At 46.7% G+C, this 13,611-nt stretch overlaps 1 protein-coding gene across 1 annotated transcript; it reads left to right on the top strand.

Annotated features, from left to right (window-relative positions):
• Window positions 1-2,015: 2,015 nt before the first annotated feature.
• Window positions 2,016-13,008, top strand: Lyg1 (lysozyme g1). Its single transcript, XM_021199307.1, has 6 exons — window positions 2,016-2,040; window positions 6,927-7,001; window positions 8,914-9,018; window positions 9,693-9,886; window positions 12,443-12,575; window positions 12,743-13,008. Exons 2-6 carry the CDS (start codon window positions 6,959-6,961, stop codon window positions 12,859-12,861), a joined length of 594 nt encoding a protein of 197 aa, XP_021054966.1. The 5' UTR covers window positions 2,016-2,040; window positions 6,927-6,958; the 3' UTR covers window positions 12,862-13,008.
• The last annotated feature ends 603 nt before the right edge of the window (window positions 13,009-13,611 follow it).

Here is a 13,611-nt window from a genome sequence, read left to right as displayed (position 1 = left end):
GCTGGCTGCTGACCAGAGACACATTTCCAGGACGCCAGCATGCCCTTGGTATTGATGATGTGCCGCCTTTGTAGCTGGGGCCAGGGAATTCCTAAATTTCCCCACACTGTAATAAAAATTTTAATTGCTTGTGTGTCCTAGTTACTGCTTCTGAACAAAATAGAGAGAAGGTCCTAGATCCTATCCGGGATCTGGTTTTCAGTGAGGTACCTGATCCCCCGCCTTTTTTGGCCCCAATGATGATGAGGATCCATGCAGCCTCATATTCATTTCTCGGATGTAAGAGTTCGGGAAAGCCAAATGTTCAAGTCTATATCCTTCAGTGACCCAGCCTATGGCCCTGTCACCTACCCCCAACAGCTTCATCTGTTCATCTGACAAGGCCTGGAGTCTATGAGGATGACCCAGAGCCTACCCCACTGTGGGCAGTGTCATCCCTAGGCTCATAGACTGTCTAAGAAAGGTTGCTGAGCATGATTGGGGAACCAAGCCAGACATCTAGCCAGTTCCTCTATAGCTTCTGCCCTAGTTCCTGACGAACCTTCAATCTCTTTCCTTCCCAGGTTGCATTGGATCAGGGTACTTTATCACAGACAGAAAGAAATCCTGGAAAACTAGATGTTCTCTCTACTGCTATGTGGGTTTTGGGCCCAGACAACACCTTTATGGGCCTGCTGTCATAAAGCAATTGTTGTCTAAAGTGGGTAGAATATACCCAGCCATGGTTCCACTTGCCTCATGAAGCAAGAAGCAGAGACATACAGATCTCTGAGTTCGAGACCAGCCTGGTCTACAAAGCAAATTCCAGGACAGCCAGGGCTGTTACACAGAAAAACCCTGTTTTGAAAAACAAACCAACCAATAAGAATATAAGGAACATGGTACTGATGTGGATATCTGGCATGGCCAAGATGGCTAACACTGGACTTGGGGGCTGTGAGCCAGGAAAAAAAAAAAAGCAGACACTGGAAGCAGTCTGTTATGTAACTATTCCTGGGAGAATGCCACTTTTGGGTAAATCTGTATAAAAATGGCCTTGAGGCCAGAGGCCTTCTCCCTCACCTTCACCAGTCTGCCTGTTTGTGTCTGTCTGTAAGCTTGTGTCTACCATGTATGGCCAGTGTGCTGGACTACATGTCAGCATGTGCCAGGGTGTTTGCTGTTGTCTGCCTGCCCAACAGCCTGGGTGCTGGTGGATGAAGTGTGTCTTATCTACCCATGGTTCCTCTCTTTCTCTTCTCCCTCTCCACCTCTTGTGGCTCACCTCCCTTCCTGGTATTGGAGCTTAGACTCAAACTATCTCAGTCATGGATAGAACAACAGAATCCGAATTCTCCGATTCTGAGCTGGGGATGCTGAACTGTAAACTCCTTAACAGGAAGCCCTACTCATCCCAAGTACGGACTAGGGGTTTATGAAAATTCAAATTCCCTCCCTCCTTTCCTTCTTCCTCACCCTCCCTTCCCCATCCCTTTCTCCCTCCCTTTCCCCACTTCCTTCCCCTCTTGCTCTTCTCTCCCTCCCTCCCCCTTCCTCTCTCCCTTCCTCCCTCCCTTCCTCTCCCTTCCTCTCTCCCTTCCTCCCCTTTCTCACTCTTTCTCCCTCCCTCCCTCTCATCCTTTCTTTCTTTTTTCAGCCTTTTCTCCCTCTTCTCTGTCTTTTCCTGCCTCAATACTCCTCCTCTCTCTTTCTCCATTCCTCCCTTTCTTGATTCCTTACATGACAACAAATGGGTGTGAATAAAGACAGATGTCGGACCTTTGCATTCCATCAAGAACCTGCAATTATGATTTGTCCTCCGAGGTGTGGTAAAGAGCTAATTGGTTGATGGGTGCAGAATGCCAGGACATTCTTGAATAAATCCCCATATGAGTTCAAAGTATTTGTAATTATTATGATTATTACTATAATTTATGAGATTTAGCTGTAAATCTTATAATAAGATGAGGTCAGCACTTTTAAGACGAAGAAGCGAGATGAGACCCTATATAAGGTGCCGAGCACTAACCGTCTCTAGGAAGAGGAGCTGACTGAAGACAGGTGAGTGGGAACCGACCCTGGACTTGGACTGAGCTTACTCGGAAGGAAAATTTTAGGATATGCTAATTGAATGGTGACTAGCCAACCCTGGGTTTATTTATCTGTTTAGATGGAAACTTCCAGGATATGTTAACCAATTGACAATGATTGTGTCTCTGCTTCTGAGTAAATAAGATTGAACCAAATGAAACATAAAGATCTTGCCAGAAATAAAACAAGTTTTAGAAAAGTTAAGGTGAGAGAATAATTCTTCCTATTCATTTACAATCATTATACAAACTTATATTTCTCTCAGTGCACATGTAGAGCTTCTTTTGAATATGTGCACATGTGCGAGACCTCAAACAGCAGGACAGAAATATGTGCTCATTTAATAACACTAACAGCAATACTGGGGCCATGGAGAAAGATGGGGGAAACTATGGGCCACAAATAGGGAGGGACAGGAGTCCCTCGCTTCAGAGTCTGGCTGAGGTCTCTCGCCAGCAAGTCAACAACTGCTTCACTCACTTCCCGAGGGGAAGTGAATGTGAAATGTCTTATTTTCTTCCCGAATGCCTCACTTTCCTCGCCCTTATGCTTAGGGCCTATATTAAAATAATTTCCTTAATAATCAGCAACTCTGCTTCATACCGTCTGGTCCTGAGATACTTCTCTATGCCAAAGCCATGAATCCTGAGTTTGCTTGAGTTGGGGTCCCTGAAAGATTACAGGATTTCCTCGGGCTGCAGGCTGCTGAGGGCAAGCTTGCAGAACTGTGTGCCTCCTGTCCTCTTTCTGTTGGCAATAGATCAAGGAGAAGGTCTTTCTTGTTCTTTCAAGGCTGAAGGACTGAAGTGTTGGTACTTTGCCAGATGGCAAGCCCCTGTCCTTTCCCACTTTCAATCTTGCAGGTAAAATATTGACCCAGATAAGCTTGTGTGGTATCTTGAGGGTGGGGTGTGTGTGAGTGTCTATAGAAGAGCCATGCTTTTCTTGGAAGTTGTGAAAGAGCTAAGGCTAGGGTGTCTAACAGTTTAAGTCTTGGCTATTAGCATTACAAGTCAGACGTATTTTAAGAATCTATGATGGAGGAAGCCAGGATCTTTTGTATTAGGTATTTGTTCAGAAGGAAATATTCCTGGGCTCACACAGGGACGATGGTCTTCCCAGATTTCTTAACTCTGGAAAAATGAGAAAGATCAAGAACAGAGGTACACAGACAGAAGAAGCCCCCTTCAGACAGTCTCCACAGCAAAGGGAGCGATTATGAATTTGCCAACAATGAGGGAAAAGTCTTTCTCAAACCTTCTATGTTTTCCTAGCTGGTGTTGGTGGCTCATAACCCAAACTCAACAAGTGCATGTGATCACAGGCCATGGGAACAATGCAGTCTGAGACACAGGTTAAATGATACGTGGATACACACCTGTCATGCCAGCAGTCACCGGGGAGGGTGGGGGCAAGGGGATCTCCAGTTCCAGGGTAGCCTGGGTTACAAGGCAAGACCCAGTCTCACAAAATCAAACTGGACAAGGTAGCTCACCTCTGCAGTCTCTGTACTCTGTAGGCAGAGGCAGGAACACTGTAGATTTGAAGCCAGCCTGGGCTATATGGCAAGTACTACGCCAGGCTATAAAACCTCAGAACACAATCGAGCAGAGATCTGGAATGTTGCCGTCTTACACTGTGGTCTAAAAAGTAGATTTTATTTCTTTAGGCATGCGACCTCTAGCAGCAAAAGCATTTTACTGGTATGACTGTCATTGATACTGCCACTTTTATTTAAGCTCCATTGGCACAAAGCCTTCTGCAAGGCAGTGGGTGGGGTCTTTATCATATGTAAGAAGTGAGGAGAAAGCCAGGCAGTGGTGGTGCACACCTTTAATCCCAGCACTTGGGAGGCAGAGGCAGGTGGACTTCTGAGTTTGAGGCCAGCCTGGTCTACAGAGTGAGTTCCAGGACAGCCAGGGCTACACAGAGAAACCCCCTCTTTCTCATAAAAAAAAAAAAAAAAAGTGAAGCAAAGAACTGAGTATCAGGCGGTCATGAGTGAGAGAGGATGTTGGCATGGCCCATCAGCCCATCTGGATGGAGGATGGAGAAGAGGGCTAGCCACAAAGCAAGGGCAACAACCAAGCTTGAAGTGAGAGGCCATGACTAATGAGCTACACAGCACAGTTCTCAGTTCTTACAGTATCAAATAAGGGCCACGATGAGGTGGGGCCATACTCATCTCTCAGACGCCAGGGTGCTGATACAACATTTCCAGGCTGGCTGGAGCCCTGCAAGGACATAGCTTGCTCTCTAGTGAGGGACTATAAATGCCAAAGACCTTCATTTCTACTTCCCACCCTCAATTGTTAAGAGCTGAGGAAGACATGGTCTTCATCCATCACATGGATACAATGCTTTGGGAGTTACAGAATGCTCATTGCTGTGTGTGTGGTGGGGAAGAGGGATAAGAAGCTGTCCTGTCAGAGACCATGAAGAGCGTGAACTTGCCTTCAGGAATGTCCCAAAGGTGGCCTGTTGCCGCTGCTTTTACTCTTTAGCTCTTCAGATTGGGAGAACAGCGTCATGGTAGATACTGTGATGGACATCAGGCTCCATACTTACCTTGGCTGAGATTTTTTTAAATGGCTTCGAGTGTGAGGAGGGGAGGGGTACTCACAAATGAGTCACATGTGACCCATGGGCACTCCCTGAGATGCCTTAGTTTTTAAATATAGAGTACTTTTGACACCCGGGAAAACGGGGCCATGAAGTCTGAGTCACTCTGCGTGCTGTTTATGAGCGGACTACCTTGTCTATCCATACAAGGAAGCCCATTGTCACTTTTTGCTATGACCTAATACAACTGGAAATCAGTGTTATTCATATCTGACCACAGGAGGCACCAAGAAGTGACTTTGTGTCGCTAAATAACTGGTGCATGTGTTTAACCTAAACTCAGCCAGGGGCTTGGGATCACAGTTTCTTAGCTCCACACTTGGAAAATAAGGTAACTCCTGTGTTGTGATGAAAGCTACATCTTTTCTCTTGGGTTTCCAACACAAAGCTTCTTCCTTTCCTGGAAAATCAGTTTTTTTGTTTTTGTTTTTGTTTTTAAAACACAGTTGAAATGCTTCAGGGAGAAAGCCAGTGAGATATCTCTGAAAAGTTGACAGCCACCTTGGTCACCAACTTAACACACCTAGGAAGAGGCAGCCTCAGCTGAAGAAGACGTGAGAAGCTCAGTCCAGCAGATTGACCTGTGGGCATGGCTGGAGAGGCCGTTCCTAGTTAATGATTGATGTGGGAGGCCTAGCCCACTGTGGGTAGTGCCATTCCCTAGGCAGGCGGTCCTGGGCTGTGTAAGCAAGGTAGCTGAATGTGAGCTTCTGAGGAACCCAGTAAGCAGCATTCCTGCATGTTTCTGCTTCAAGCTCCTGCCATGCTGGAGTTCTGCCCTGTTTGAGTTCCAATTTCCCTTAACGATGGACTTTAAGCTGTGAGATGAAATACACCCTTTCTTCTCCATGTTGTTCTTGATAATGGGATTGAACACAGTAACAGAAATAAAGCAGGAGAAAAGTGTGTCTCTCTGAGGACTTGAACATCCTTTTTGTACCTTAGTGGCTCTTATGCCAGTTCCTTTTGGAGATCCAATGTCTCCTCTTACATTCGTTCCTAGGGAATCAGAAATGCTGACTACATGGTTTCCGTTGAGGGAAGAAATCTGAGCAGTTACAGCTAACATTACAAGTTCCTAACATTCTGGTCACTGAGCATGACATCTTCTGCTGAGCCAAGGGCAGTCAGACAGAGCATCTCGATGCTGTAGGAAAGATAAGCAGAAAGCATGGCTTGCTGTAGGGCCACATGCTCCCTCTCTCTATAAAGACACAAGGATGCCTCTCCATCCTGGGTGTTTGGAAGAACCATCTATGCAAATAAACTTAGAAGAGGGATTGGGGTGTAACCTAGTAGCAGTGTTTACCTAGCATGTAGGAGACCTAGATTCTGTCCCATTAAATAAATAACTTGGAGATGGCGGAGGGAGGGAGGAAGGGAAGGGGGAGAGGGAGTGTATGTGTGTGTGTGTGTGTGTGTGTGCGTGCGTGTGCGTGTGCGTGTGTGTGTGTGTGTGTGTGTTATAACGACAGGTCCCCGGGCTCTGGGGAACGCAGTTCAATGGGACCCAGGGTGTCTGGGTTTCCCTAGAATAAGGAAGCAGTAATAGGATAAGTCGTCTTCTTCCTTCCATCATCCAAAGTAAAGACCCAGGGTGTATTCCAAGGCAGAGAGGAAGCTGTGCTCTTCTCTCCAACCTAAAGAGAAAAGTGCCTGATTCATGGAAACCATCAACAAAATTCTGCTTCTCTCCCACTTTTGGATAACGGGAATTGCTTTTCAGCACCCTCAGTCAGGTCATCACGTTTCTCAGTGCCCAGAATCAAAGTACTTCAGCTTTGTTACTTCCCCCAATAGTCTTACTATATAGCCCAGGCTAGCCTTGAACTTGCAGAACTTCTCCCTCGAGAATGATGGGCATGTGTCCCCATGGCTTATCTTGACTTTTTAAAACAATTACCACCCAGCATCTCTGTCTTCCCCTTTCTTCTCTCCCCCCCCTTTTTCATAAAACAGGGTCTCACTATGTAGCCCATGATGGCACTGAATTCAAAATCCTCCTGCCCTGCTCCATGAATGCTAAGATTACAGATTTGCAGCAAGCCTGTGAACTGACTAAAAGGCTAAACAGTGTACCTGTCCAAATTTCTCTTCTTCATTACGATCCAAACCACTCACTTTCCACTTTGGATATAGGGGCACTCGTTTCATTCACCCACCCCATAGAAATAGTGTGTTCTCAGGACGATGATGGGTGTTATATGCCTTTAAGCTGATTTTAATTTTGAAAGCATTTCAGGTGCTGTAGAGCCCGATACTCAACATGTCTCCACTGTGGCTGCTTCTAGGCCTCCTGGCCCTGACTGGTGAGTGTGTTGCATTTTTTCCCCCAAGTAACTTGGAAACAGACAGGAAAATACATAAAAAGGCAATGCTATACCTTCTGTTTCCATAACTAAAGTGAAGGCGTTGCTCTTCTCCTAAGATGTCTGATAGATCCAGAGTTAGGAATAACTGTCGATAAGCAGTAGTTCCCTACAATTTCTGTGCACTTAAAATCACATTGCTTGAAACCGGTCTTTAAACATTTACCACAGTTAACTGCTCATTGCTGCTATAAAAAGTCTTACCACCACAGTGTGACTTTGCTCATGGCTGGGGCAAAGTACCCTACAAAAGCAACTTTAAAAAGGAAGGGCTAAATTTGGATCCTTGTTTGAGAATATAGTCCATCGTGGGAAGCCACAGGAAGAGGGCACGGCTTGAGGTGGCTGGCAACATAACAGTTGTCATCAGGAAGAGTGGGGATGGATGTGACTATGTGGCTCATTTTCTCCTTTTGATTCAGCCCAGGACAGCGCCCATGAGAGGCTAACACCCACATACAGGATAGGTCTTCCCAGCTCAATTTACCTGATCCAGATAATCCCTCACAGACACGTGAGGGATTCGCTTCCATGGTGACTGTACATCTCCACCAACATGGCAATAAAGATCAACCATCAAACACTGAATCTGTTTAGAGACTACATCTTTCCATAGAGAGACTGGGATATGAGTAACAAAATCCAAGTAGGGAAGCAGCCCTAAGAGAATCCAGATGTGACGGAGCTGGTAGGCACATGGTCACACGTTTGAATTTCATTAGAGCTTTGGCTCTAATGTTAGTTTTAGGTAGGGCAGTCATGGAGACAGAAGTGTGCCGGCTAAGACATTAAAAGGATGCCTGCATAATTTTTACAGGCAGGAGGATTTCTGGGCTTTGCTGCTCATTACAGTCTTGTGATCTCAGCACTTGGGTGGTTAGGGCAGGAAACCCAGGGGTTCAGGATAATCCTTAACAACACAGTTGACAACCTGGGCTGCATGAAGCCTTGTCTTAGGATTTCACTGCTGAGAACAGACACCATGACCAAGACAACTCTTATAAAGAAGACACTTAATTGGGGATGGCTCATAGGTTCAGAGGTTCAGTCCACTGTCATCATGGGGGGAACACGGCAGCATGCAGGCAGATGTAAGGCTGGAGGAGCTGAGAGTTCCACCTTTTGTTCTAAAGGCTGCTAGGAGAAGATCGACTTCTAGGCAGTTAGAATGAAGCCCACACCCACAGTGACACATGTATTCCAACATAGGCCAGACCCCTAATAGTGCCACTTCCTGGGCCAAGCATATACAAACCATTACAAGCTTGTTTCAAAAACATTAATTAATTAGTCAAGTAATTAATTAAAGCAATGCCTCCCCTTCGGTGATGTCTAGAATCACAGTGGCCGACATCTTGGGAGAGAGATGCGAGACAGAAGAGAGAGATGATGATAGAGGGGACCTCCTATGGAGACCTGATCCTATGACTGTCTGCACACCCTCTCTCTGCAACCTTTGGTCCCTGCCCAGAATTCTGTAGGAGAAGTTGAAGCCAAACCAATCCCTGTTCAAAGACCATGCCTGTACTTGGGGTCAGGATGGAGACCCCAAAGGGCCCTGGCTTTCAAATGTGTGTTTCTCCAGAGCAAACACGAGTACCTCACCAGACCAATGAGTGATGAGACAGCCCTTGAGCTTTGCAGAGAAGCAACTGTTCCAGGGGTTCCTGGAGTCGGTGGAAAGGAGGGGAAAACTTAAACCAGCCTTGTGATACTTTCCTGGTGTACTGATGGTTTAATTTCAAGCGATTCAAGCACAGGGCAGGACTCTAGCTCTCCCTGAGGTTACTGATGCGATTCAGTCACAGCATTCCAACCCAGTCCCTAAGGCTGAACTTTTCTCGATCCGCAGGCTCCTCGGAAAGCAGCGGGTGGGGATGCTATGGGAACATCCGCACCCTGAACACCCCAGGAGCCTCCTGCAGGATTGGAAGACGCTACGGCCTGACCTACTGCGGTAGTTAACACGCTCTGTGTCCACTCCTCTCTCTTGACTCTCACTGCTCCTCACAGTCCTACACTAAGGAGTGGGAGGAAGGAGCACTCAACCCCCACTCCCAACCCTCGGCTGAGCCCTGGCTCTACTTAGTCAGATAGCTCTCAGGGTTCTCCTGAAGCCGGGAGAGCCGTCTTTGCAGGGATTTTATGGGCTCCGTATCATGGGGTGAGAGTTAGTTGCTTCTTAAATTGAAGAAGAAACTAGAATGGAGGCGAACCCATGCAAACCAGCATCGCTCTTCATTCCTCTTAACTGTTTCAGCGACTGCAGGATTTCTTGGCATCACATAGGGGTTGAAGGATTGGCAGTTGTGAGCAAAGCTGTCCAGGAAGTCTTTCTCCTTTATGGGCTGGCTCCATGTATTTTATTGGGAAACCTTCTCTGGGGTTCTCAGGATTGGACCAGTGGTGCTCGTGCCTGCAGAATTGTCACGGAAGGGATCAGAGCCCAGATCATGACCACCGGTGGCCACAGAGAATTCTAACATCACAAGTTGCATGAGGTGTCGGCTCTGGTTCACAGACAAAGTCTTAATCTGAGATCAGGGGTTTAGGCTTGGGGTTTTCAGTCATACATCTAAGACTACGCCTGAATCACCATTAGCCACGTCCTTCTTTCTGCATTTGCCGCAGGAGTCCGTGCCTCTGAACGGCTGGCCGAAGTTGACAGGCCATATCTTCTGAGACATCAACCCACCATGAGACTTGTTGGCCAGAAATACTGTATGGATCCTGCAGTGATCGCTGGTGTCCTGTCAAGAGAGTCTCCAGGAGGCAACTATGTGGTCGACCTGGGCAACATTGGCAGTGGACTTGGGATGGTGAAGGTAATGTTCCATCCATCAAGGTGACCTGCGACTGAGGAAATGGCTCGGGTAGTAAAGTTCTTCCTGGGAAAGCATAAGGACCTAACGCCTATGGAATCGGACCCAACACCCATGGGGAAAAAAAACCCAGTCACGGTGGTGTTTATCTCTAAGCTCAGTGCCGGGAGGGTGGAGGCAGGTGGATTTCTAGAGCTCACTGGCCAGTCAGCTAAATCAATGAGCTCCGTGTTCAATAAGATTGAAGGATATGCTCCACGGTGATCTCTGGCCTCCATGAGCATGCTCACACATGAGCGCATCTACCACATGCACTCCACGTGAACACATGTATACACAGAGAGAGAGAGAGAGAGAGAGAGAGAGAGAGAGAGACAGAGAGAGACAGAGAGAGACAGAGAGAGACAGAGACAGAGGCAGAGACAGAGACAGAGACAGAGAGACACACACACAGAGTATGTGGCCTTTTTGCTTTGTGACACAGCTCCAAGGAAACACAACTGTGGTGTCACTGTAAGTGGCACAGTGACACAGTGACACAGTGACACAGTGAGAGTGAATATCCTGCCCAGAGTTTGTGAGAGCCACAACATTTCTACCATTTCCAATGCACCAGGAGCCACAGTTTCTTTTCAGAGTGAATACTGCTTTATAGCAGGCACACCCCAGGGGGCACTCCTATGGGTTCCCAGAGAGGCACTAGCTCAGGAGAAAGATCACAGACTGCATTTTGCTCTGTAGTTTCTGTCTGTGACCTTGAATGGGTCCCTTCGTCTCATGCCCCACCTATAGAATTCCATTTGGTTTTTGGGAGTTACACTTTGTGTATGCTAAGCAAGTGTCTCGCCACTGGTCTCTACTCCACTTCCTAAATGCCATTCCAAAAGGATTATTATAAAAAGTCAATGGAAACACGTAAAAAGGTAGCTATGGCTGGTAGCCTCTGAGGACATTAAACTCCTCTCTCCTTGTCTCCTTTCTGTGCAACTCTGACTTCTGAGGCTAAGCTCTGCGTTTGCAACAGTTGCACTGGAGTCTTCCAGGGACTGAGCCACTGTTGGGGCAAAGGCAGAGATGAAGATGGAGTTACCAGTTGCCTTTCGGACTGACACACTTATTTGCCTTACCCCCCTTTCCAGCTTTCAGGAAAATGTATTGCTTAATGATCTTTAAATTGGCTTCTCTTGGCTACCTGTAATGAACTTCCATTTAGATCTATCTTTTAAAAACTTACCCTTTTGATTTGTGGATACTTTGATAATCTGATGGGATGGGGGCATTGAGTCACCAGTGAGGAAGTGGGGCTCACGGAGGAGTCACGACTGTCAAGTTACACAGGCAAAGAGAGAACGTGGACCAGTGGCACCTTGGGCTGTTAGGATGGCTGCCATGACCTCCATGATTTTTTTTTCTTTTGTATGTGGGAAGGATTGGTCCATCTCCTTTGAGATGAACTAAGAATCCCCTAAATTCAGCCATTTCTCCTCAGTCCAATGAGGTCTCTGTGAAAGTGGTGATCCAAGAAAGGGGATCCAAGAATCCCCTGCAGACATTCTGATCACCTTTAGAGAGGACCGACATCCAGGTGGTCTCCCTCCTCTGCTCATTTGGAGTTGTGTTTGCAGCACTGAGGAAGGTCAGCACTGGATTCTACTTGCGTTAACCATCTTGGCCTCTGACTGACCTCTCTCTGTGATACCAGGGCATCAGAAAGATGCTTGCCCCTCTGTAGCTTAAACCCTGTAGTCTGTTTTGGTGTAAAATGAGATCTAGCCTCCTAATAGGTTTCCCTTAAAATACAATTCTGGGTCACACAGTACATTACAGGCACAATATTGGACCTCAGATTTTCATGAAAAGCTTTACTGTACAACAGGAAGTCTAGACTTACTAACCTGTACCTCCACGCCTCCCTGCCACCCGCCACGCTGGCCACCCCTATTCTTTGTTTCTACAAATCTGACCTTTCATACTCCTCCTGTAAGTGGGATCATGCATGATTTGCTTTGTCTTATTATGACCAGCTCACTTTACTAAGTATTAATACCCTCAAGTTTCAGCTACATCCTCTGCACTCCACAATACAATTGTCCTCTTTTTGAGGCTGGATAGAATTATAATAGTGTGTGTATGCCTCTTTTTCTTTGTCCATCTGTCAAGGACGTTAAGATCCTCTCTCTCTCTCTCTCTCTCTCTCTCTCTCTCTCTCTCTCGATTTCGAGTCAATTCATTTGGATAAACACCCAGAACTGGCATTGCTAGGTTGTACAGCATTTCTAATTTTAATTTATGAAAAAGGGGACCTGGACACTGCTCTCCATGGTGGTTACACCATTTTGCATTCCCATCAGCAGTGCACAGGATTCTAACTTTTCCAAGTCCCTGGCAACACTTGTCTTAGTGTTTTGCACAGTGACTCTCCTCACAGGTGTAAGTAGCTTCATCACCTAGTCCCCAGGGAGATGGGGAAAGGAGAAGGATGGAGTGGAGATGGAAGAGGATCCCATACCACTGCCCACCTGGCTTACCCAGCCCCTCCCTCTGCCTCTTTCCCACTAGGAGACAAAATTCTACCCTCCCACAGCTTGGAAGAGTGAGACCTGGGTTTCCCAGAAAGCTCAGACTCTGACATCTAGCATCAAAGAGATCCAGACTAGGTTTCCAACCTGGACCGCCGACCAGCACCTGAGAGGTACGTGTTCCACTGGGTTGCTTCACTGCCCGGAAGTAAGAGCTAAGTGCGATACCGGGTTCTCCAGGCCACCGCTGCCTGCTAACGGGGAGCTGGGAGCGGGACTCTGAGCTTTCTACTGAGTGTCCTGAAGCTCTGTGAGGATTAACCTGTCACATGGATTTCAGGTGGACTCTGTGCCTACAGTAAAGGTCCTAACTTTGTCCGAAGCAACCAGGACCTGAACTGTGATTTCTGCAATGATGTCCTTGCGCGAGCCAAATACTTCAAGGACCATGGCTTCTAGCACATCGGAAAACACTCAAGTTCATAGTCGTGCTTGAGGCCTCTCCTGTTCCACTGATATGTCAAGCTGGCGAAGCCCGCAGTCGCACATCTGAGTTGGATCTGAAGGCTGTCAAAATAGCAAGAATTATATTAAAGAAAACGTTATTACCTGTGTTGTAGGCTGCATCTTTTTAAGACATTTCCCCAGATGTTAGCTCTAGTGTGGAGTTCTGTGAGATGAGTCCTGTGCGTCAAGGGATCCAGTCATCAAGTTCAGGAAATAACAGCATAGGAAATGCAGGTCACATATCAGCTCCGCTTAAGCAGCGAGTTTCGGGTGGTGTCCAGGAACCGACCCCAGAGCACACGCTCTCCCACTGAGCTCTCTATTTCAGCCGCAAGGATAAATAATATATTTTTAATTTTTAAAAGATTTTCATTTATTTTTACTTGATACGTGTGTGGCTGTTTTGTACTGATGTGTGTCATGAACTATGTGCATGCGACACCTTTGGAGGCCAGAAGAGGGCATCGAATCCTCTGGAACTGAAGTCCACAGATGGTTGTGAGTGACCTTGTCAGTGCTGGGAACTGAACCTGGGTCCTCTGGGAGAGCATCCAGCGTGCTTAACCACTGAGCCATCATTCTAGCCCCCAATAAATGATACTCCTAGTATTAAGAGTTTCATACTGTGTTTGGAACAAAATTTACATTACAAATGTACTCACTGTCTAAAATTCCACTTTTACTCGATTCCTTATATTTTAC

Source organism: Mus pahari, chromosome 5 (genome assembly GCF_900095145.1).
Source record: "Mus pahari chromosome 5, PAHARI_EIJ_v1.1, whole genome shotgun sequence".
NCBI classification, from domain to species: Eukaryota; Metazoa; Chordata; class Mammalia; order Rodentia; family Muridae; genus Mus; species Mus pahari.
Note: the sequence above shows the minus strand (reverse complement) of the source record. Positions and strands in the feature narration are given on the sequence as shown.